This window comes from Pseudorasbora parva, chromosome 14 (genome assembly GCF_024679245.1).
Source record: "Pseudorasbora parva isolate DD20220531a chromosome 14, ASM2467924v1, whole genome shotgun sequence".
Taxonomy (NCBI): domain Eukaryota; kingdom Metazoa; phylum Chordata; class Actinopteri; order Cypriniformes; family Gobionidae; genus Pseudorasbora; species Pseudorasbora parva.
Window position 1 is genome coordinate 42,890,900 of NC_090185.1, and position 26,253 is coordinate 42,917,152.

At 40.6% G+C, this 26,253-nt stretch overlaps 1 protein-coding gene across 1 annotated transcript; it reads left to right on the top strand.

Moving 5' to 3' along the window:
• Window positions 1–8,137: 8,137 nt before the first annotated feature.
• Window positions 8,138–9,967, top strand: LOC137040753 (uncharacterized). Its single transcript, XM_067416528.1, has 7 exons — window positions 8,138–8,327; window positions 8,446–8,566; window positions 8,712–8,803; window positions 8,920–8,982; window positions 9,262–9,345; window positions 9,478–9,615; window positions 9,783–9,967. Exons 1-7 carry the CDS (start codon window positions 8,138–8,140, stop codon window positions 9,965–9,967), a joined length of 873 nt encoding a protein of 290 aa, XP_067272629.1.
• The last annotated feature ends 16,286 nt before the right edge of the window (window positions 9,968–26,253 follow it).

Genomic DNA, 26,253 nt, shown 5'->3' on the forward strand with positions numbered 1-26,253 from the left:
GTGTGTGAGCTTCAGGTCAGAGTCTGGTGGTCCGGTCCTTTTTCTTCTCATGCACAGATATTTCTGTTGCTTTCTCTGTCGTGCGTTGCGCGTCTATATTTAACTCTTCTGCTTCTAATGTTTATTGAGCGGCTGAAGCAGAGCTCTCACACACGTCCTGACACCTGCTGTCACGTACATCAACGCACATTAAGAAATACAGCTCAGGCACTGTCCTCCTTAAAGTAGCGGTACTAATAATAGTCCATATCGTACCGTTTGTAATTGAGAATGAGGACATCCGTCATGGTAGCTTGCTGTCACGTGACAAATCGGGCGGTGTTTGGGCCCGTCCACCATTTTGGGATCCGACGCTATCGGTTGCCAGGGGCAACACTGTAAGAGCGATGCAGAGATCGGAGCAGGAAAGACGGCTCGAGGAATTATCACGCCGTTTAAGCGGAGAAATTTTAAAATGGAAAAGAAAAAGAAATGGCGGTTAACTAGAATAGAATAGAATAGAATAGAATAGAATAGAATAGAATAGAATAGAATAGAATATACTTTATTGTCTCATTACTGGGAAATTTGTCTTAGACATCGTGACACGGCCAGTGTACAATAGGACAATACATACACACATACTTACATACATAAAAGCCTACATTTTAATATAAAAATACAGCATTATATATCAGACATAAGATTCTCTATTTGAGATTTTGACCGCAGTTGGCACGAGAGAGTTTTTGTAACGGTTTGACTTACTCTTCAAAACCCTAAATCGTCTCCCTGATGGTAACAAATTAAAATACATGTGCAAAATATGTGTGTCATCAGCAACAATTTGTTTAGCTTGTTTAAAAATTGATGCCTCGTACAGCTCTTGTGTAATTTGTTTAATCCTTCAACCCTACAATTTTTGAGCAGTGTGTACCAGTCAGAGGTGGAAAGAGTAACAAAATATTCTACTCAAGTAAAAGTACTGTTACTTCAATGAAATTTCACTTAAGTACAAGTAAAATTACTGGTCTAAAAATTTACTCAAGTAAAAGTAAAAAGTAGCTCATTTAAAATGTACTCAGAGTAAAAGTTACTTAGTTACTTTTTTAACAGTGGGGGTGGGACTCTCCCCTGTAGGGTTGTGATAGGATGAGATTTTCACGATATGACGACCATCTCAGAAAACATCAATTAAACATTTACTGTACCTATTATTAAATGATGGTTATTATCACTTGTTAAAATGATGTTAAATGAATGAAGAAGATTGGTCTTTTTTTATTTGGTTGAACAAATGCTTTATTATAACAAAAACCTTAAAACCATTTGTTTATTTTGTTTATCAAAATTTCAATAAAACATGTCTAATAAACTAAATTCAATAAATTATTATGAATTAGATTAACAACTTATTTTTATCATTAATTTGTAAAAATGTTTAAGAATAACAGAGTCCATATGTAGTAGACAGAGCAGCTCATTCACAGAGAGAGAACAAGCAGATCATATATTCATATAGCATTCAATATGTAACGAGTAGAAATATAGTGTGGCCCCTTTAAGAGCTGCGCGCGCTCCCTGAAAACGAGTTCTGCATCTTGTGTATGTGCGCACTGAGTTTTGAGCTCCCATGTGTGGGGATTATTCTCTGCTTTTCTGTTGCTAACAGTCAGTTATTTTGTTTTATTGAGTAATGCTGTGGACGGAAATGGAGTTTGTGATGAGAGTTCAGCGGGAAATAAAGCGCGATCTGTTTGACGTCAATCGCCTCCGTGTTTGCATCCACTCCAGATATATTAAGTGAGCTATCCGCATTTTTCACCCGGACACAAGCGTTACAAATGTTGTGCTTTAATGTTCACAGACCATGTCGCGATTTGATTTATTTCTAAGGCCTACCCCACACAGCAAGCGACTCCTAGGCGGATCCGCATTCGAATCGCCAAACCCGCATGACTGTCACATTCGTTTTTGTACCGCCCCGAGGATGAGCAATAGGGACTTTAAGCAACAGCCACTGATGGAACGGCAACGGCGTTCTGGCGTTCTATTGCGCATGCGCGACTTTAACTGCTACTTCGTGACGTTCTACTGTAACCGTCTACTACGGGAGAACAGCTGATTTGCCGTAGTCATTAATACGTGACAGATTAGATAAGTAAATATAGTTATGTGGCATTTTAATTGTATCTGTTTATAATTTAATGCCAAAAGCAACCATTTCCTTGCTTTTTAAATTACATGTTTCTTTATATTTGGTCAAATTATGTTAAATGAACCATTACGCCGTCTCTTTATTGTTGCTTAGTGATTTTTGCGTTCTTTGGCTACGGCAGTTAAAAGTTTATTTCCGGTCGCTGTTGCCGTTCCATCAGTGGCTGTTGCTTAAAGTCCCTAATTAAGAACACGCAACTGTGTCTGTGAAGTGGCTTGCAATAATTGGGTTGCTAGACCAACACATCTGGTGATATAACGTTAGACTAGTTTAGTGAATATTAAACAGCAAACTTAAGCTACGAATCCTGAGTGTCCTGCAGCAGGGCCTGGCGCGCTGACCCGCAGTTTACCTCAAACACATACATAGAATTGTGTGTGATAATCGCGCGTTTCCATCTCATATGAGGACATAACCGCATGTCCGTAATCTCCAGAGCCGCTCTGAGAGTCACTTTATGAGCATTTTACCCTTTCATTTGAGAAAAACTACCGCCATGTCATTAACACAAGAAACTCAAAGGTATCATGGCAACCCGTCAAAATAAAAGTTCTTTTTTACTAAAGAAATACATCGCTTGTACAGTAGAGTTGACGTCTTAGTGTAATAATAATACTAACACTAATGTAATAATTATCAACCTAGTTTTTAAAGTAATATATACATTTTTTTTCTTCCGTGTTTAAATTTTAACATAATAAAGCTCAGTTTCAAAAGCTTCATTAAGTATAAATTAATATTATATGTCTTCATTCATGTCTTCATATCTTGAATATGTGGAGAAATACAAATATCTAGAGGTCTGGCTAGAAACCTGTCTTTCTTTTTAAACCCACATAAACCATCTCCAGTCAAAGATCAAGTCCAGGATTGGGTTTCTGTTTCGAAATAAAGCTTTATTTACTATTCCTGCAAAACTGGCCCTTGTGAAAATGTCCATCATCCCAATGCTTGATTTTAGTGATGTTGTCTAAAGAACTGCGTCTAATTGTTTACTCAAGAAATTGGACGTTGTGTACCACAGTGCTATTCGCTTTATTACTAAAGCCCCACACAACACCCATCACTGTACTCTTTACTCACTTGTTGGATGCAAGGGCGTAGGTTTGGTCTCAGCTTTGGTGGGGACATCCCACCAGGTTTGCCCAGATTATATAGTCTATTATTTATTACTGAGTATGGAAAATGCACCATAGTTTAGGAATGAATACGAATACTAATTTATGAGGCTTTTCGGCCCAATCCAGTACCATTATAATAATAAAACAAAATACTCTTTAATTGTCAAATTCATAAATTATTTTCAAAACTGATTTGGAAAAAAACACAAGATGCACACAAAATTACTTATTTTCAATATTAAAAATGATTGTGGACTGGATATTTTTGTACCTCTTATCACACTATTGAGCATGTCAAAGATTAGTAACGACTTTAGATTTGATGCATTGTTAGTTTTTGTACAGGATCAGATTTGTTTCTCCCTCATTTACCGTTTGTGGCTGTTATTGCCCCATTGACTTCCATTATAACCACATTTTTTGATTGTAAAGCCATAATGCTATATAATCATGCACAATCACTTTTTATATTGAAAATAAGTTATTTTGTGTGTAAGTTTTTTTTCCCCAAATCAGTTTTGAATCAGTTTATGAACTTGGCATTTAAAGAGTGATAGTAGTGACAAGAGTGACAATTAAACAATGACAACAGCTCAACAATAAACATGGAATCAAGTAGGCCTATGCAAATTTGCAACAGAACACATTTTATATTATTTTACATTTGATTATTTTATTTATTTCTAAAGAACTCTTTAGTAGCCTATATTGGTGCACTTTAAAGGGATGGCTCACCCAAAAATAAAAATTCTGTCATTTACTGTCCCTCATGATATTCCACACCTGTATGAGTTTCTTTGTTCTGCTGAACACAAAAGAAGATATTTTGAAGAAAGTTTGCAACCAGGCTGCTTTGGGGGCAACATTTCCTTTCATGGTAGGAATTCAACAAACAAAGAAATGTATACAGGTTTGGAACAACTTGAAGGTGAGGAAATTTACAGATTTTTAATTTTTTGGTGCACTGTCTCTTTAAGCAGTCATTTCGAACCAGTAACCACTTTACTGACAAAAATGTTCTGAAATTCAAATATTAAATAAAAATGTCTTTATTAATTTACTATTATGACTATATGCAATTATTTATTGTAATTATATATGCAATTTGTCCCATTTTTATCTAAATATTTTTTAAATGTCAAACTTTATATGACATGGTTATTTATTATTAATATAGCCTATAGCTAAATGATAAATTAATAACATTAATTAGGCTATAATCTATTAATTAACCGGTCTAATGTCTAGAAAAATAAGTCCGTCATCGCTGCTGCTTTCAGTCAGACAGTCTGAGACACTGAAATGCTTCTCTGCAAAGGGTGCAGTTTGTCTTAGGTTCATCTTAAGTTACTGGACAGACCCACTGATACCTTTTTTCTATTCAGCCCTATATTTGGAAATCCTCTTGCGTTTAAACGGTGGACGCAAGCTCGACATGTTTTTAAAAAAGCGCGCAAGTTTACAGCGCATGTTCTCGAGACTCCGTCGCTATGGCAGCAAAGCTGCTAAAACGCAATCTTGTGCATCGCGTCCCGTATTGGTTTGAAACGGCGGACGCGTCATTTTCCTTGTAAATACAGGACGATACGGAATCGATCCATATAGCAGCACGAAGGAGTTTGCTAAAATATTGGTGGGGACAATTTTGCCATCTTAAAATATTGATTGGGACTAGTACCTAGCGTCCCCCCCTAAACCTACGCCCATGGTTGGATGGCCTTCGTTTCACACCCGGCGCCTAAATCACTGGTATCAGTTAATTTACAAGCCCATATTAGGTAAAACACCATCTTACCAAGTACTTTAGTAACCATATCAGTGCCTGTATTTAACCTGCGCTCGAGTAAATATATCTCTCAAATCTCGCACCTCTTTTGGCCGCTCTTCTTTTAAATTTTCTGCTGCTAATGATTGGAACATTTTACAAAAGTCTCTTAAATTAGAATCCATTGTTTCAATCACTACTTTTAAAGGTTTAATATTAAATTTATTGACAGACCACTGTACATGTTGATGCTCCTTGCAAAAAACAGTAGTATGTATTTTTGCACGTACTAAATGAAATGGCTGTTATTGCATCTATTTGCATATTTTTATATTTGCTCAATGCCTAGAACTTTTTTTTTCTATAAACTTTTTTTTGGTAAATATTACAGTAAACAAACATCACAGACAATGTAAATCTAGACAGAATAAAGAAGTGGATCCCAAATTTTCAGTGTTGCTCTATTTCTCTGTTCTTGTCTAGTTTGTAGCACTGAAATAGACAACACCACCATTCAACAATGTATTTGTTTAAATACAACATTAGAAACAATTATCAATTTTACACACCTGTTTGCAATCTGTCTTCCTGAAATGTCTCTTTTAGAACAAAGATGAATAGAAAGACTGTGCCGGTCTCTTTATCATCCTTAAGACGAAGGACACGTGTAGATGTTCAAAAAAGGCTTCATCAAATTAGGACAGACATGACTGATAGGGACATGACAGGAATAGGGGCAGATGACAGAGTTCTTTCTGAGAACACTGTCCCACCCTCTTCAGCTGCACATGTAATGCCAGAGGTGCAAGTTGTTGCTGAAGAGGACATGGAGTTAGAGGCAGATTTTGATGATGTGTATTGTGATTGGTGTGATGGGGATGGGGCATCAGGTTCAGATTCTGAAAATGATGCTGACCTAACATCACTTTCTGATAACATTGCCAACTGGGCAGTGAGTTTTGGCATTTACATTGTTGCCCTGACTGCACTTTTGAGTATACTCCATGTAACCCATCCCAATCTGCCAAAGGATGGTAGGACACTTCTCAAGACGAAAACGCATTATGCTATTCAGGAGAAGGCTGGGGGGAACTACCATCACTTTGGCATCCTTTCCTCTTTGAAGGCCACTATAAGCAAACATGTCAAAACACTGGTAGAGGGCATGACATTGGGGCTGCAGATTAATATAGATGGTCTACCTTTATTTAAAAGTTCCACTGTACAGATGTGGCCCATCCTTGGTTTACTGGTTACCATCCCCATGAAGGAACCTGTGGTCATTGGGGCGTACTGTGGACCAAAAAAACCTAGTTCGGCCCCAGAGTTCCTATCTGATTTTGTCAATGAACTACAGGAGCTAGAGGCTGGGTTTTGCTTTGGAGATAAGAACCTTAAAATTGAGCTTCACACGGTAGTCTGTGATGCCCCTGCACGTGCCTTTGTGACAAAGGCCCATAATGCTTACCATGGGTGCGATAAGTGCCTACACCCAGGGCAATACCAGAACCGACGTATGACATTTCCTGGACCAGAGCGCCCCCAGAGAACTGACATCTCATTCAACCTGATGGTTGATGAACTACACCACCACGAGGGGCCACATCCATTTAAAAACCTCAAGGTTGGCATGGTATCGCAGTTTCCCTTGGATTATATGCATCTAGTGTGTTTAGGCGTCGTAAGGAAACTGCTCCAGACCTGGCTACGGGGTCCGTTAACAGTAAGACTGCCGGCATTAATAGTAGACAGGATGTCAGGCAAACTCCAGTCAATGAGGCCTTACGTGCCAATTGAGTTTGCCCGGAGACCACGGTCGCTTAGGGAGTTGGACCGTTGGAAGGCGACTGAATTCCGACAGTTCTTACTGTACACTGGCCCTGTGGTGCTGGCTGGATTCCTGGACCGTAACATGTACCACAATTTCATGCTCCTGTCAACTGCTATATCCATGTTGGTAAGCCCTGAACATCTCAACCTTGCTGACTATGCTGGACAAATGCTAAAATCTTTTGTAAACCATTTTGGTGAGCTGTATGGGACAGACCAGATTGTGTACAATGTCCACTGTCTGGTCCACCTGGCAGACGAGGTGAAGAGGTATGGCTGTCTGGACTCTTTTTCAGCATTTCCATATGAGAACCACCTTGGAAAAATAAAAAAACTCATTAGAAAACCTGAGTTCCCTTTAGCTCAGCTCATTCGGCGCCTTTCTGAGGTTACAGCTACCAAATTGGTTGCTGATGCAGATATTACACTGAAAAGGGAGCATTTTGTGGGCCCAATTGTTGTTGGCATGGGAGTTAATGCACAATATGGGGAAATGCGATGTGAAAGGTGGACCGTCAAGTTAACTACAGGGGACAACATGTTTCTGGTGGGAGATAAAGTTTGCCTTATCAAAAACATTATCCAAAATGATAATGGTCTGTACGCTATTTACACTGAATTTTCCCAGCAGTCTCCATTCTATACCTACCCCTTCAACTCTGACAGAATGAACATATTTGTTGTAAATGAAAATGATTCATCTGACGAGTTGAAGTCGGTTGAGGTGTCAGCGCTGCGACAGAAATGTGTAGCCTTGCCGTACAGGGATGGTTTCGTGGCCATACCCCTCCTCCACTAAATGGAGAAAAAAATCAGTTCAATGAATCAGTTTAAGCTACAGTTCAAGTTAAAAAATTCTAATAAAATTGTTGACTACTGACTTCTGACTATGACTTCTATTACTCTGGATGAAAATTTGATGTAAGTATTTCACAAAAGTTGGTATTCCATACACTACACCCATAATTTAATGTTTTCAAAATATGAGATGACATATTATTCCTCAAAATGCCAGGGGAATATTTTATGCTGAATATAACATGCATTGATACATGTCCCACCTTTATCAATACCATGGACTGTACATAGTCCACTATTCAGGTTAACGTTTAGCTCTTCTTATTTGCTTATTTGTATACACTGTACAGTTGTGCATGCTTTAGTCCACGTTATTCCTTTTTTGATGAGGAGTAAATGCCCCTTTTCTTTCTTTCTACATTAAGGATGCCTTTTCATCTTATTGAATTCCAAGCAAGTGAGGACATTGCTGTTGTGCCAGTACACTGGTATGATGATGGAATGGTGTACTGGCCCAACTTCAAGAGCACTGAACGTGTGAAAAGGGCAGCTGCGAACGAGGAGAAGCATGAGCCAAACTGGCCAAAATATGATGTAAAGGTCGTCAGAACTTGTGGTATGCCAATTCATTAAATTCTTGTTTAAAAATAATTTCATGGTTGCTTCTCCTTCTGCTGAAAATGTTCTGAAAATGCACATGAAATTGTGCAATGAAACTCATGTTCATTTTTTAGATCACTACAAAGACGCCGTAAGGCTGATGAATCAATATCAAACCGGCTGCAACACCTCTGAGCTACAGTCTGATGCCGAGCAGGAGGGTAAGCTGCCAGAAAAAAGAGCCAGAAAGCCAGTGTAAGTGTTCTATCTTGTTATGTTTCTACAGTAATATAAAGGTTATTTCCCATAGCATTTACAAATAGACCAGAGATGCTTGCACTATATGTATATTTGGCAATTTTGGGATTGCAATAACCATAATGATATGGTTACTTAACAGCCATCATTTCGGAGACTCTGATGAGAGTGATGAAGAGCCAGAACATGGTGACTTGGCATCTCTGAGGCCACCAGTACCTTTCAACTTGGCTGGTGTTTAAGAAATAATCTCTTAATATCAAAATAACACATTCTAGTATTATTTTAGAGATATGGTTAGCATTCTTAGTGCTAAAGATATTCCCCTCTTCTTTTATCCATTCCTTCAGCTACACCATCTCGCCGAGTGCCAGGCAGAGTAATTACTCCTCAACCTGGAGAACGCTGCCTAGGTAAAGACTGATCTCTGAAATATTGAATACAGTAGCCCCATCTATATTAACACAGCAAGGGTCACCATTTCAAATCAATATATTGCATCTGCATTACAATATCAGATTTTCAATGTCAATTCATTCATGGGGTTGAAATAGGTAGTGTACCAAAATGTTGAAACATTTATGTTCAGCATGACCAGAGATTTTTTTTGTTTCCCATCGTTTGGCCCTGTAGCTTGCATCCTACCATGGTTAACAGATCCCAAACATTTAATACCAATTTCTCTCCCTTAGCACCTGACCATGGGGCAGGACAACAACACACTTCACCACCTCATCTCCCTACACCCGCATTTAACATGCGTAGAGTTACTCAAGGTAGGGACTGATTTCTGAAATATTAGTGAATAGAATGGCCCCATGTGTATTATCATTCATGGTTAACAAATGACTACCATTTAATAAAAAAATGTCACCCTCTCACACACCTCCCACCTCACTGTGGGCTAGGAACAGCAGGCCCTCCACAACTCCCTCCACCCCCCGCACCAGCCCTCAACATGCGGCAAACAGAGGAGCCCTGTTCAAGCCTGACTTACAGACCAACATGGCGAGGGGGAAGAATGGCCGATACCATTCCCTGCTCTGGTGAGCAATAACTGACAAATACTGGAGGGTCATTCTGTGCCACAACAAAACTTTGTCATTAACTTTTGTCATTAACTAATGTCAGTATTATGAGTAATGAGGATAAACACTGTTACGTGATATATTTTATACACTACATTTTAGCTATATTTCATGTTTGTCAACAGCGGCTGAGGTCCACATCCTAAGCCTGCTGGAGACAATTAAACAACAACAAGACCAGCTTGTGGCAAGGGTGAACTACCTCAGCAGCAGGCTGAACAGCACCCCGGGGCCAGATGTTGAGATGCCGGACAATATCCAGTTTCCCCTGGAACAATTGGAGGCAGTGGAGGCATTTGAAATGATTTAAAGGAACAATCAAATGGCCCAGCTCGACAGAGAGTGGTGAGTTTTCTTACTTAATATGAATGGTGCCATTAGATTTATTGATTGCCCATGATTATTGCAAATAATCTATTGAAACAGGCCTTTCCTGAAATGCCGTTTCCCTGTGTTTGGAATATATATATATAATTTTTTTTTTTTTTTTTTTTTTTTTTTTAGACAGAAAAAGCAGAAACATAGATGTTTCTATCTTTTTGAACATTTCTAGATGCTTTCAACAAGAACAAAACATTTTAAATGCAAATTAAGCTTAGAAATGTTTACCTTGCTGTCTATTTAAAAAAATATGTATTTGCTTTTAGATTTCTTCTTTGGCCATCATTGGAGGCCAGGATGTGAAGAGGGTGACCTGGTATGGCGGGCGGGAAGGTCCAAAAATAAGACTAATGATTTGTCTTGGGAAATCGCTATACTATAACCAGTAGCTACTGACTTACCCACTGATAGGCCGGCGGTCGATCTGTATTAGCACTTTCCTCACGCGACGGGCAAATCACTTTCCTCACAGAGCGACTCACTTTCCTCACGCGGCAGGCGAATCACTTTCCTCACAGAGCGACTCACTTTCCTCACAGAGCGACTCACTTTCCTCACGCGGCAAGCGAATCACTTTCCTCACAAAGCGACTCACTTTCCTCACGCGACGGGCGAATCACTTTCCTCACAAAGCGACTCACTTTCCTCACTGAGCGAATCACTTTCCTCACAGAGCGACTCACTTTCCTCACGCGGCAGGCGAATCACTTTCCTCACAGAGCGAATCACTTTCCTCACGCGGCAGGCGAATCACTTTCCTCACAGAGCGACTCACTTTCCTCACGCGGCGGGCGAATCACTTTCCTCACAGAGCGACTCACTTTCCTCACGCGGCGGGCGAATCACTTTCCTCACAGAGCGACTCACTTTCCTCACGCGGCGGGCGAATCACTTTCCTCACTGAGCGAATCACTTTCCTCACGCGGGGGGCGAATCACTTTCCTCACTGAGCGAATCACTTTCCTCACGCGGCAGGCGAATCACTTTCCTCACAGAGCGAATCACTTTCCTCACAGAGCGACTCACTTTCCTCACGCGGCGGGCGAATCACTTTCCTCACGCGGCGGGGGAATCACTTTCCTCACAGAGCGACTCACTTTCCTCACGCGGCGGGCGAATCACTTTCCTCACGCGGCGGGCGAATCACTTTCCTCACTGAGCGACTCACTTTCCTCACAGAGCGACTCACTTTCCTCACTGAGCGAATCACTTTCCTCACTGAGCGAATCATTTTCCTCACGCGGCGGGCAATTCATTTTCCTCACAGAGCGACTCACTTTCCTCACAGTGCGAATCATTTTCCTCACAGAGCGAATCACTTTCCTCACGCGGCGGGCGAATCACTTTCCTCACGCGGCGGGCGAATCACTTTCCTCACGCGGCGGGCGAATCACTTTCCTCACGCGGCGGGCGAATCACTTTCCTCACGCGGTGGGCGACTGACTGGTGGTAGCGACTCTTTCACCAATATACTAATATCTATAGTAGCCGGCTACCCTTTTCAAATACTGTGATGGTTAGAAAATAAAAATAAAGAAAGATAAAACACAATGTTACTTCTGTATCCGAGTAAACAAAATGAATGCCATAAAACCACGATTTCCTGGGCTGGGCAGGATCTGGCTTGGAAAAAAAAACATGACACTGGTAATAAAATAATTTTATAAATACCATTTATTAATATGTACGATAATTTGATCTCTAACTAATTCAAATAACAATAAAAGTCAGTTGAATCCATAAACGAATTTTAGAATCGTTAAGATGGCATAAAAATAGGTTACACAATAACACAAATAAAAAGTTAAAGTTTACAGCTGCAGCTGTCTCTGAGATTTTTTTTTTTTTTAGCAGTGATTTCATTTAGCAGTGATTTCATTTAGCAGTGATTTCATTTGATGTTATTTATCCCTGAAACCAGAACGAATAACTTTATTTGAATGATCTGAATGCGTTCTCGGCCACGTCAAACCGTGACTGCATGTTCAAAGCTTTAAAGATTGTTGCAAGGCCTATATGACCGAGCATTTTACTGTAGCTTACTTTTTATGGATAGTAAAATGTTTATGGATAGTAACATACAGGACAAATGATAGAGCTATTCCTGCCATGGACTGTGGTGTTGTTGAAGTTCCAGAGGCCCCTGCATCGCTTCAGGAGTCTGTGCTGCGAGAAGTCGCTCAACACATCAATCCCCAAATGTCAAGTCAATGTTTTGGCTTGGATGTTTACTTGGAGGCACTAAGACTTAGTGAAACAGTCACTATTTAGGGGCCCAAGCTGTGTTGCTGTTGGTGTGATGTTTAACATTTTATTTGTTTTGAATGCTCTTTTGAATGTTATCATCAAATAAGAAATCTGTTGTAATTTGATAAAAAACATGAATGTAACTCATACAGTTAACTAATGTGATGATTACAAAAACATAAGTGTATGTAACTTTGAAGTGTGTCATAAATCTGCACAACCTGTGTTTAAACAAAAAGTCAAAAAGTCTCTTTTGTTAAAGCAGGGTTTCCCAAGTTCCCAGGGGTTCACAAGGGAATTGTAGGGGCTTCATAAATTGATGACACGCAATTAATTAAATTATAATCAAAGCATAAACAATTAAACAAATAGGTTAAATATTACAATTTAAAAGAAAAATCTAAATAGAATGTCTTTCTTATTCTGCATGTCATATAATCACAATAATTAGTTTTTTAAGTAAACATGCAAATCATTAAAATACAGTCATTAAATTATTGAAATTAAAATCTCAAGGAGTAGCCTACTTCAAGCAAAGTGTTTGGTCAAAAGGGTTTGGCTTTGGCTGACAAAAGTGTGAAAAAACCTGTTTTAAAGTTACCTATTTTGCCACTAATGTGAACTTAGCAAAAATAGAAATGTCACTTTTTCAGAATATTGTATTTTAAATTTGTAAAATCCACAAAAGCTTTACAGGTCTTTAGTGTAAAGTGGTAAAACAATGTTTTTCATGTTTGTTTTGCATATTTGTATATTTAATTTTATACAGCTAATCTAAATGCCACCTCTGATGCAGATTTCTCTGCAGTGGTGATCGATGTTCAGTTTGACTGTTAAAAGCCCTATATTTACTTATTCTAATTCAATGCATAGATAACATTTAAGAATTTGACATGAACGATGACAGCCCACATTTAAAAAGGTTAGAGGTAAATTTATAAAGGTAAAAAAAAAATGCCATGAGAATCAATTAAAGAACATAACTGATGGTATTTGTTCAGATTCAGAACAAAGGACATTTGCAAAATTGATCAAGTTTACTGAATGTAGTTTGTTATTGCATCATCACAGTATTTAAAAAAGGGTAAAGATTTTATAATAACATTGCATGAGTGAGGAAAGTGGAAAGTGAGTCAACCGCCGCGTGAGTCGCTCTGTGAGGAAAGTGATTCACCCACCGCTTGAGGAAAGTGAGTCGCTCTGTGAGGAAAGTGATTCACCCGCCGCTTGAGGAAAGTGAGTCGCTCTGTGAGGAAAGTGATTCGCCCGCCGCTTGAGGAAAGTGAGTCGCTCTGTGAGGAAAGTGATTCACTCAGTGAGGAAAGTGATTCGCCCGCCGCTTGAGGAAAGTGATTCGCTCAGTGAGGAAAGTGATTCGCTCAGTGAGGAAAGTGATTCGCTCAGTGAGGAAAGTGATTCGCTCAGTGAGGAAATTGAGTCGCCTGCCGCGTGAGGAAAGTGATTCGCTCAGTTAGGAAAGTGATTCGCTCAGTGAGGAAAGTGAGTCGCTCTGTGAGGAAAGTGATTTGCCCGTCGCGTGAGGAAAGTGCTAATACAGATCGACCGCCGGCCTATCAGTGGGTAAGTCAGTAGCTACTGGTTATAGTATAGCGATTTCCCAAGACAAATCATTAGTCTTATTTTTGGACCTTTCCGCCCGCCATAACCTGGAACATCCTGGGCAGGCTCTTCACAGATGGGGTGTCTCATCAGATAAACTGGAAGGGTGTTAATAACAAAAAGCCCTTCAGTAGGATGGCAACGAAGACCTTGCTTTTCAGTAAGTTTATAATTTATAGCAGGGGTCTCAAACTCAAATTACCTGGGGGCCGCTAGAGGTAGACAAAAAAAAAAAAGTACAACTGATCAAATATTCTCAATCTTTTTTATTAACAGTTCTTCAGCATTAATGTTTCTTCTGAACATGAACATGGCTTCTCTTGCTTACTCGTGTTTTTTTTATTGCCAATATATTTGAGATTTTTGGATCTGGTTATCCTTCGTCCTTCGCACCTATCTATTACCAACAGGTGTGTGATGGTAATTGTGTACTAATAAATATGGCCAATAGAAATTAAATCATTATGTAATAGCCTACTGAAATAATAAATGTGTTTATTTTTATTTAAAATAATAGACTATTTCAAAGCAAGGCCAAAGAGACAGACCACCAGGTCAAACAGATCAGTGAACGAAATTCTGAACGATATTTGCATTAATTGTTGTCAAATATTATTAGTCCCGTGACTATTCCCATGAGTGAATAAATACGTACATCTGCTGCTTATATTTGAGTACCTCAGTGGTCTAATAGTAGACTTTTAGTAAATCGTCTCAAATGTTCAGTTTTAATCTGCTCATATAGTTTTCTTAATTATAATGTTCATCAATGGTTGTTTATTAAGAGCATGGAAACGTTGCATTTTGTGTGCTTTTGTGTGTGTGCAATTTAGTTTTGTGATTTTACCGGAAAGAATAGTGTGTGTGTGTGCGCGTGTGTGTGTGCGCGTGTGTGTGTGTGTGTGTGTGTGTGTGTGTGTGTGTGCTGCGGGAGCATGTGCGCGAGCCAAAAGAGAATGTAAATCCCGCCTACATTGATTTGATTGGCCATTTGAGCGCTGTTAAACCACATTCATTTCGACTGTCTGAACATATCAATCATGCGGTGTCAACCAATTGTACTACATGAGAGAGGGCCGAGCTAACTCTCAAACACACACACAAAGTGAGGCATAAAGCGCGGCACACGCAACGACTCCGCCAAAAATGGTTTTCAGAGCAACGCGCGGGCCGCACTAACATTAAACTTTGGTGTCAAGTAGAGGGCCACAAAATATCATCCTGCGGGCCGCAAGTGCCCCGCGGGCCGGGAGTTTGAGACCCCTGATTTAAAGTAATATTAAATACGTTCAAAATCAGTAGTTTGTAAATGTTGGGGCAGCCTTAAAAATCGTAGCAACCATCATGTAGCCTTTTATAGACTGGCTACTATACCATGGACTTTTTTGACGTTTGATGTCTTTTTTATTTTATTTAAAAAACTCAGAATCAGTACCAATTGTACTTCTAATTGCGTGTGTTTCTAATTAGACTAGTGTTGTCCAAAGTACCAACCGCGATACCAATTCGGTACTGAAATGTTAAAAATATGCCACTTTGAGCGCTGTTGAGCGGAATCGTAAACACCTCTGACTGGCCATTGTGCTCACGCGCTCATCAAATAGGTCTGTGATTGGCTACTTTGATCAGCGCTTCACAAACATGTTGTAAAAATACATCAATGACGCTTTTCACGGAGCGCTTACACAGATACACACAGAGCGTTAGAATACAGGAGTCTATCAGCCTACCGGTCCGCTAGTCGACGCCTGCTTGTGCTTTCAAACGCTCCTGCTTCCCGCTTTCAAAACACTTTTCAAACAGTTCCGTGTTGTTTTAAACCGCTGCCGTGAGTTGATCATTGTAGCCAATCACAGGCACATCCGATGAGCGCGTGAGCACAATGACCAGTCAGAGGTGTTTATGATTACAGCTCAACAGCGCTCGAAGCGTCACATTTTAACATTTCAGTACCGATTTGGTATTGCGGTTGGTACTTTTGGCAACACTAAATTAGACCCCATTGCCATGCATTATACGAGCAATGGTTGGAGTTAAAAATCTTAATTTGTGTTCTACTGAAGAAACAAACACACCTACATCTTGTGCACTGGGAGTAAGCAGATAAACATCACATTTTCGTTTTTGGGTGAACTGTCCCTTTAATGTCTATCTCATATATTGTATAAGCATACTTGGCTTTGGATGCTACTACATACCATAAACAAATCTGTCTGTTTGATTACAGGTGCTGTGAGGAAAAACACAGTGACACAGTCAGCCACGGACGCGGAGGTCACCAAGCACGCAATCAGGTGGTTCAACCTGGCGGCGGATCGGGCAACAAGGAGACATGTCCCACCTCCATCCACACAAACGGAGTAATAGGAGAAATAAATAACCTTTTTATTAAACTTCTTGTCGTTCACCAGTTATTCATTGTCTCTGATATTTTAGCTGTGCATAGCGCAGCATTTCATTGAAGTTGTAGCCTAATAGATCAAATATTTTATGTTTGCACCAATAGCCTATAAAGCACTAAATTAGGTTTTGACCACAAAATTAATTTAGAGTAGCCTCACCAATGTAGGCTATTAAAAAAGACAAAAACAGAATAGGCTATAACCTATAACCTATAACTTTCCATACATTTAAATATCAATTTTATGTTTCCATATGGATTACTTTTGTACATTAAATTGATGACTTTTTCGTAAGGCCTATTCACAAACTAGGTTAAAAAATTGCTGTAGTAGCCTAGGCCTAGTGATAGTTTTATCCTACAGCTAGAACAGAAGAGATTTTGAAAATGAGATAAACGGGTAAAAAACGGACCCGGCCCAGATGAGCCAGGAATTTTATGAGTCCGTTGCGGGTCCGTGGCGGATGGATGTATCAATTTGTCAACCCGCCGCGGAGGTAAGGTTTTAAACGCGGATGCGGAGCGGATGATGCGCGGAGCCTCGGCGGGTCCGCGATCCGCCTTCGTTGTGGATCCGCCACTGCGCGCAAGTGGACGCCGATACGGGTCCGTTTCGCGGGTACGTTCCGGAAACCGCGATGCCTCCGCGGCGGATCCAGCGCGGAGTCATTTTGCTGTGTGGGACAGCTCTACATTCGAGTTTTTCGTTCATCCACCATGTTGCGTGTATTACACCAAATCTACGTTATAATGTAAAGTTAATGTTCATGACTGGATTCCGGGATTCCCTCTGCGTCACAGAAATCAATCGGCCTAAGTTATAAACACACCTTTATTTGCACAGAGGGATGTGTGCCCGGACATGTTCTATGTGTTTCTTCATTTGCATCCACATTTTGTGCACATTTGATATCCTCCAGGACAACACCACATTATTTTTTTCTATATCCAAAGTATTTCCACACTAGCCAGGGATTCACGACGGCGTTTTGCTTTCACCTGAGTCTGCGTCACTGACGTCTAGTCTTGTTCGTCTCCATCTGATATTTGCGCGCATGTTCTCGCCCGCGCCCTCTATATTCAATATAGTCGTTTCCGGATCGCGTTTTTTTCCTCCCCTCTTTGCATTAATGATTTATTTTTACTCAGTAACGGATGTGGTTTAAAATGTAGCGAAGTACAATACTTTAATCAAAATGTACTTAAGTAAAAGTAAAATTACAGATTTTTAAAACAACTTAAAAAAGTAGAAGTACACAGAAAAACGACTCAATTAAAGTAACGCGAGTAAATGTAATTCGTTCCTTTCCACCTCTGGTACCAGTCGTGCTAATTTAGTTTTTAATTGAACAGTCAGGTTTCCATACCCAGCAGTGATTCCATACCTAATAAATCTCTCAAATACAGATTGATCAAACTAAACCAAGATCTTCTGGTTTACTGAAGGAACAGAGACCTAACGTTAGACGCTTTACTACCTTGCACGTTCCTGTAATGTTTCTATATTTTTTTGTGCATTCTGAATAATAAATAAATATATCTAGCCAATTAATTATCTTAAGGATGAAATGACGGGCAGGCGCTTGGAGCGCTCTTGTACCTATAGAGTAGTATTGCATCCTTCATATCTCCGAAAAGTCTTTAGTTTTATCATATTTATAAAAGAAATATAGGCTGTACCGAGTCTTTCCGGAAAAAACCGAGCGCCTGGAGGCGTATCGTGTGGGCGGAGCTAAGGAATGACAAGCGCGCAAAGCGGTGACGTCCTCAAGCGTGGAGAAGCCCATGGCTATCTCAGCTAATACAGATAATGATCCACAATCAAATCTGAGGGAGAAATAAATTGAACAGTAGAAACGGCAACATCAGGACGTCCGTCTCTGTGGTAAGTTACTGTATTTAGTGGCCTCTCCACATTTGTGTGTCTTTACTCGCAGTGTATGAGGACATGATTCGGTTTATGGACTATTGTATGCGACTAGACCTTAGAAGTAGCAAGCAAAACGGTTTTGCACGTCAGAATACTGTAACGTTATACAGAACAACAATGGAGTCCGTTAGCGCATTTGAATGACGAAGCACGCGATCGTGTCGTTTACTGATGTTTACTCACGCGACGGTAGCCGACAGCACAGACATTTGAAGTTGATTTACTCACCGGCTGCTTCCAAAGCAGGACCGAACCTTTATCGCTGGGACTGCTCTGTCAAAAATACACTTCTTTGGTATGATTTGGTGAAGTCCTGTGACAGCAGTGGTGTGTAAATCCACTTTGCGACGCGACTCAAGCGATGCCTTGAAGCTTCCCGTCATTTCTGCGTTCAAATCGGTTCAAATGCAGCGCTGCCTTCCCAGAATGCTGTGCTGAAGCGTTGAAGACGCTCGACGTCACCCATAGGAATAAAGGGAAGCGCGGCGCCACATAAGTGTTCATGGATGACTGGATCTGCATCTGAGAGACTGTTTACAGCGTGCATTTCCTCTCTCTCGCGCTAGTTACGCGCGCGCGCACCCTACCGGGAGAAGAGCCCGTACGGCCCATACAAGGACCTTCCGCTCTATTTAACGTCAAGTCGAGCCATACTCGAAAAAAACTCGCCGAAACTTGTGAGAAACCGGAAGGAGTATTTTTAACACAGAAATACTCCATCAAACGTCCAACATTAGTTTTTGAAACTTTGTCTATGTTTAGAATGGGAATCCAAGTCTTTAACAGTGTAAAAAGCTCAGTATGCATGAAACAGCATTTCACCCCCCCTTTAAGAATACTTTGCCCATCAATCATATAAAATGCTCAACACCACTGTATTCTGCGTCAAAGGGACGTAAACAAGCTCAAGGTACATTTGAACATGACTGAAGGAGTGACAGAGACGCGCTGCTGAAGTGCCGCTCAGTGACAGCAGAGGGCGCTGATGAACGGCTGAATGCTGCGGTTACCCCGGAAACCAGCAAACAAAAGCAACCGCTAGTGAAGTTTTCAATTCTCCAAACGGCCATTCGTTTGTATTCTCAATGCTGTTCATCACAGGCTCAGCACCAAATACTTAAAGACTTAATAGACTATTTCTTTTCAAACTTAAACATTTTTATGTTTTAATCTGGACTACAACATGCCCTAATGATAAGACATGTTTTAATTATTTGTTATTGTTCAGTAAAACTTTGAGACATACGACTTCATTAGTTAACATGTTAATTCATTATTACCAAACTGACAATGAAAAATACTTACAAAGAATGAATTATTCTAAGTAATGTTCATTTCTTAGTTACTGTTTAATAACATTACTAAAATCAAAAGAAGTTTGGACCTAAGATAAAGCTAACAATGATTAGTATTTCTTAACTAACATTACCAAAACATTATACTTTCTGTTACAAATGTAGCTGTTGCTCAATCTTAGTGAATGCATTAAATAATGAGACCTTACTGTAGTGTGTTACCTGTTGTTCTTCATAGCCTAATTCTTTTGCACTTTAATCTGATTGAAAATGTTACTTTTATATATGTTTGGTGCATTGTATTATTGTATTTAAACATTCAGTTATTTTTGTTATTACTAAAGGGGTCCTTAAAGCTGTTATACTATGACAACACTTCTTTTGCAGCTTATTTCAGTATCGTGATAATACCGTATACCGTAATAAAAGCTTCAGCAATTAATCGCAACATGATAAATTGATACTGGCACATGCCTTGCCCCGTCAAATAGATCACAGGTAGGATGCCGGTTCAGACTCAGTTTTTTTGAGCTGATGAATTCCCGGAAACATGTCGTTGGATTTTAGGAAACATGTACCCGTCAAATAAGTTAGAGGTGAGATTTACAGTAAGTCACTGTACACTTACCTGGAAATGGAGTGAATTTAAAGTGAGTCACTGTAATAAAACCAACTTACTGATGTAGCCGGGTTTAGTGGTGATTCCAGCAAACATCACCACAGACCTTCCTTCATCAGACACTGAGGATTTCTGTTTTAAACACCGTATCTTTCCTTAATCGTGTATGATTGCCATTGCAATGAAGGAACAAGCTCAGAAAGGTAAGTTATTGTGTTTCAAAGTTTTTAAAAGTTAAAGGCATTGCATATGTTTAAAGGAAACCCTAGTGAAAAAAAGTATATTAAATATACTTGCGGCCAGACTAATTTTCAGTATTTTAGAAAATATACTAAAATAGAATTATTTTAAAGCTACACTGTGTGATATTTTCCCCCATCTAGTGGTGAAAAGATATATGACCATCCAGTGAATAATAGTTTCTGCTCCTCTCAATTTCGATTTCGTTTTAACTCCTACGGTGGCTGATTTAGTCATGGCTTCCAGTTCGACCTCTTCGGTGAGTGTTGCTTCATCTGATGAGGTTACTTTTGAAAACTATTATAATTTGCAGCTATTTAATTTGCCAAATGATCTATGATGAAATTAATCTATGTAAAATGAATAATAGTTTTACGTTTTCGTTATTTTTTACCATTTCATTGCTAACATCAGCTATCAGGTTCCCAGATGAATGCAAGCTAATCTAAGTAATTATAATGCAATTAAAATAATAATCTCATGTTATCCGTCATAGAACACAGATTTATGTTATAAGGTAAACAATACTTTTTCATCATTGACGCGAGGAAAACTATCCTAGACGTCGTTCTAGTGTTATGCACAGCACACCATGATATAATTAGCCAAGCAACAATAAAACTTCCAATATACACAAATAGGCTGAATTAATATTACCTGTCGAGAAGAACGCAGGCAACGTCGGCGTTCTTTTTAAAATCGTTGCTCCTCATGAGCTCTTTCCATCTTGGAAAGGCCACTCCAATATTTACTTTTGTCTTGTTGATTTGCCCGTTGCGTTGCCGTCTTAATTCTCTTTTCCGCTTCGTTGGCGACTCTGATACATATCCCGCAATGTTACTAGGTCCCCGACCCGGGTCGAATTCGGTAATCAATTCCGGGACGTGGTTGCTTTCACACAGAAAGCGACCCGGCACTGTTCTGGGAATATTGCGGGTCTGACGTGCAGTGTGAAAGGGGCTTAAGAGTGATCCTCCATCATCATATAGCAGCCTCAAGCAATCCTCCTCTTCACATTCCACACGGTGCCATCGAGTGTAAAAACGCGAAAAGCGAAGCTTGAATTTACGGGTATGTCCCTCTTTGGCAAATGTACTTTCAAGATGGAGGAGCAACATGGCGAACGCCATCCGAACCCTCACCTATGTATTTTCAATGGTATATTATAAAATTACGAGAATACATTATTACTTGAAAGAAGTAAACATACATTAATGAGCACATATATTTTTGAAAGAACTAAGTGATTTTAGCTAAGAATAAACTAAACAATTTACACAGTGTAGCTTTAAAGTGTGTTAAAAGTTGTATTGTGAAATATGATGATAATATATTTTTTATATATTTAGAAATGGTAAAATTTTTGTAAGTATATTTCTAATTGTCACATCACAGACAAGGGAAAATGGTGCGAGGACTCATGTGCAGGAGAATGATAATTTATTTACAAAATAAAACAAACTCACAACAACAACCCACGAGGGGGAAAAACACATAATAGAATAATAAAAATACAAACTTAAACAAACCAACAGAATCACAGGGAGGACGGAAGACGCAGACATTACACAAGGATCCAACACAGACTGACAAACACAAGGAGCTTATAAGGGGAAGAAATCAAGAGGGAACAGGTGGGAAAAATCAACACTAATCAGATAACAAGGGGGAGGGATCAGACAATGACAGGAGCACATGCTAGACATGACAAAACCCACATGTGCACACAAGACAGGACAGGCATGTGACATTACCCCCTCCTTAAGGAGCGGCTACCAGACGCTCCACTAGGGACGGGAGGGACAGACCAGGGGGGCACGGGAGGGAAAGGGGAAACAGACAAGAAAGGAACAGACAAGGGAGGGGTAAACAAGGGAGGGACAAGGAAAACAAAAAGTTCAGGATGCCATGGTGGCCCACAAAGTTCGAATGACCAGGGCAGCCCGCCGAGTTCGGGAGGCCCACCGAGTTCAAGTGGCCGGGGCGGCCCGTAGAGTTTAGGCAGCCAGGGCGGCGCGGGGGCAGGGGGAGGTGCGGTGAGAGGAAGGCACCTCAGCGGCGCAGGCAGAGCAGGGCGCCTCAGCGGCTCAGGCAGAGCAGGGCGCCTCAGCGGCTCAGGCAGAGCAGGGCGCCTCAGCGGCTCAGGCAGAGCAGGGCGCCTCAGCGGCTCAGGCAGAGCAGGGCGCCTCAGCGGCTCAGGCAGAGCAGGGCGCCTCAGCGGCTGAGGCAGAGCAGGGCGCCTCAGCGGCGCAGGGAGCTTTTATCCAAAGCGACTTACAAAAAGAGGAGCGCAATAGAAGCAACGAAACAAACAAGGCCAACAACCTGTAAAAGCTGTAAGAAATCTCAGTTAATCGAGCACAGGACACAAACTTTTTTTTTTTTTGGGCAAACAAACAGAAAATTTAATTGGATAGTTAAAGGTGCACTATGTAGTATTTTTATAGTAATATATCCAAAAACCACTAGGCCGGTTGTAACAGAATAGCAAATAGGAATTTACTTTCACTGTCACTTTAAAACGAATAGGGTGGAGTAAATTAACTAGCGGAAATAAGTATATAAAGGCGAGGTCCATTTCCCCTGAGAGCCAGGAAAAAAGGACACGTCAGTGTTGTTGGTCAGCATAAGCGAGGATTCATTTGATTGAGAGAGAGAGAGAGAGAGAGAGAGAGAGAGAGAGAGAGAGAGAGAGAGAGAGAGAGAGAGAGAGAGAGAGAGAGAGAGAGAGAATTGGTTACCGTGGAAGAAAACGGCCACTTGTTCATCGCACACTGTCTGGTACGACGCGAGTCTGTAACTTCTGATGCGACGCACTTCAATGGTCGGCTGGAAACGAGAAGTTCAAAGGCTGTCCCGTTCATCCTGGAGCCTGATGAGGTCCCTCTAAACTCTCCATTCACGGTCAGTTTGGTCAGTGTGCTCACCGCTGCAGTCTCACGCCAACACTCACTCACAGATTCACCTGCTAACACACACACACACGTTTCCATTCACTTCCGCACTTTTTCCTATGTATGTTTTGTTATTGTTTAATAATAATAATTATCCCTAATTTGAGATTTGTAGTTGTTTAGGTTCTCTCGAACCCTAAGTACTTATTTAAAGTGTTTTTTCTTTCTTTTTCTTTTTCTTGTTTCTAAAGTTTGGCGAGAAGGTGGACGTACGAATCTGCCGACACGGACTTTCAGGGAGTTGTGACCAGTGTCGTCATCAATTGCAAGAGTTCACCTTTCTTGTTTTTGATAATGGAACTATCACAAACTGACATGTCACTTTTTAATGTGTCTTCTTACTGGAAACAACTATTGTTTGGAGTTTTTGAAGTAATAAAAATTCCTCTGTGAAAAGTGAAATTGTGTCTTTATGGAACAAAAAAAAAATTTGTATAATATATATATATATATATATATATATATATATATATATATATATATATATATATATATATATATATATATATATATATATATATATATATATAAGGGCCGGGACTCGATTAAAAAAATTAATCTAATTAATTAGAGGCTTTGTAATTGATTAATCGAAATTAATCGCATTTTAATTGCATATAAATATTTGACCTGAGAACAATGAGAAGTAATTTTTCACATGTATTTTTAGTATACCATTGAATAATGACTGAATACATAAGCTCTTAATCAACAAAATATCATTTATTTATTTCAGTCTAGCAGTGCAATGTTTGCCATTAAGTTTAGCAAAAGCATATTTGTGATATTTGAGGCTCGATGTGCTGCGGTGATACGCTAACTCCTTGTTGTATAGCTTGCACACAACCATGCTCTTGACGACGCTTCCATTCTTTCGTTTTTAAAACAAAATTTCCCATCACGGCCAAGCAAAGCGGTCTCATCAGCTTCTTCGTTCATGTTCAGTCTTGAACATGAACATGAGATGGTTTGTTGTTGTCGTGACTCCGGAGCGCTAGTTGGTGTTCCAGTATAATCGGTCCGTCGAAACTCATTCATTGAAAAACGTTCCGCGGTGCAAAAATAAGTGTGGCTAAATTTTTTTATTTTTTTTGCTTAATTAATTAACGCGTTAAAGTCCCGTAATTAATTAATCTTAATTAACGCGTTAAAGTCCCGGCCCTAATATATATATATATATATATATATATATATATATATATATATATATATATATATATATATATATATATATATAAATATATATGTATACATACATACATACATACAGGGACATGTCAGCATAGCGTTTGAGGAAGTCGGCTGTCAATCGCGTCATATCTGCGCTACCCTCGGTTTCGGGTTTTATTTGGCAGGAGCGCTTTACTCTTAGCAGTGTGAACAAGTGAACGGACAGAGTAACGTCATAACATCATTTTCAACACACTTAAATGTATCTAATATGATAAACTGAGCTCCATTACCTCAATCATAACCGGAAGAGTGGATCAGTGCCGGCTCCTGGTGAATGTGTCCCGTCCCGTCATAATCAAAGTCCCGGTATTCACAAGGCGGGTATTTGTTTAACAATTGCTCCAGCGGCCGTGCTCAGCTCCTCAACACTCGGTCCTGCTCTGCTTCACTACAGTAACGTTAATAACCAATCGCTCCAGCGGCCGTGCTCAGCTCCACAACACTCGGTCCTGCTCTGCTTCACTACAGTAACGTTAATAACCAATCGCTCCAGCGGCCGTGCTCAGCTCCTCAACACTCGCTCCTGCTCTGCTTCACACTACAGTAACGTTAATAACCAATCGCTCCAGCGGCCGTGCTCAGCTCCACAACACTCGCTCCTGCTCTGCTTCACTACAGTAACGTTAATAACCAATCGCTCCAGCAGCCGTGCTCAGCTCCTCAACACTCGCTCCTGCTCTGCTTCACTACAGTAACGTTAATAACCAATCGCTCCAGCGGCCGTGCTCAGCTCCTCAACACTCGGTCCTGCTCTGCTTCACTACAGTAACGTTAATAACCAATCGCTCCAGCGGCCGTGCTCAGCTCCTCAACACTCGGTCCTGCTCTGCTTCACTACAGTAACGTTAATAACCAATCGCTCCAGCGGCCGTGCTCAGCTCCTCAACACTCGGTCCTGCTCTGCTTCACACTACAGTAACGTTAATAACCAATCGCTCCAGCGGCCGTGCTCAGCTCCACAGCACTCGGTCCTGCTCTGCTTTACACTACAGTAACGTTAATAACCAATCGCTCCAGCGGCCGTGCTCAGCTCCTCAACACTCGCTCCTGCTCTGCTTCACTACAGTAACGTTAATAACCAATCGCTCCAGTGGCCGTGCTCAGCTCCTCAACACTCGGTCCTGCTCTGCTTCACACTACAGTAACGTTAATAACCAATCGCTCCAGCAGCCGTGCTCAGCTCCTCAACACTCGGTCCTGCTCTGCTTCACTACAGTAACGTTAATAACCAATCGCTCCAGCGGCCGTGCTCAGCTCCACAACACTCGCTCCTGCTCTGCTTCACTACAGTAACGTTAATAACCAATCGCTCCAGCAGCCGTGCTCAGCTCCTCAACACTCGCTCCTGCTCTGCTTCACTACAGTAACGTTAATAACCAATCGCTCCAGCAGCCGTGCTCAGCTCCTCAACACTCGCTCCTGCTCTGCTTCACTACAGTAACGTTAATAACCAATAGCTCCAGCAGCTGTGCTCAGCTCCTCAACACTCGGTCCTGCTCTGCTTCACTACAGTAACGTTAATAACCAATCGCTCCAGCAGCCGTGCTCAGCTCCTCAACACTCGCTCCTGCTCTGCTTCACTACAGTAACGTTAATAACCGCATGCATGAATGTGATTTCTGCCTGAGTCCTATTTTCCACCGGCTGTGAGGTGAAGACCACATGTCCCATGAGTT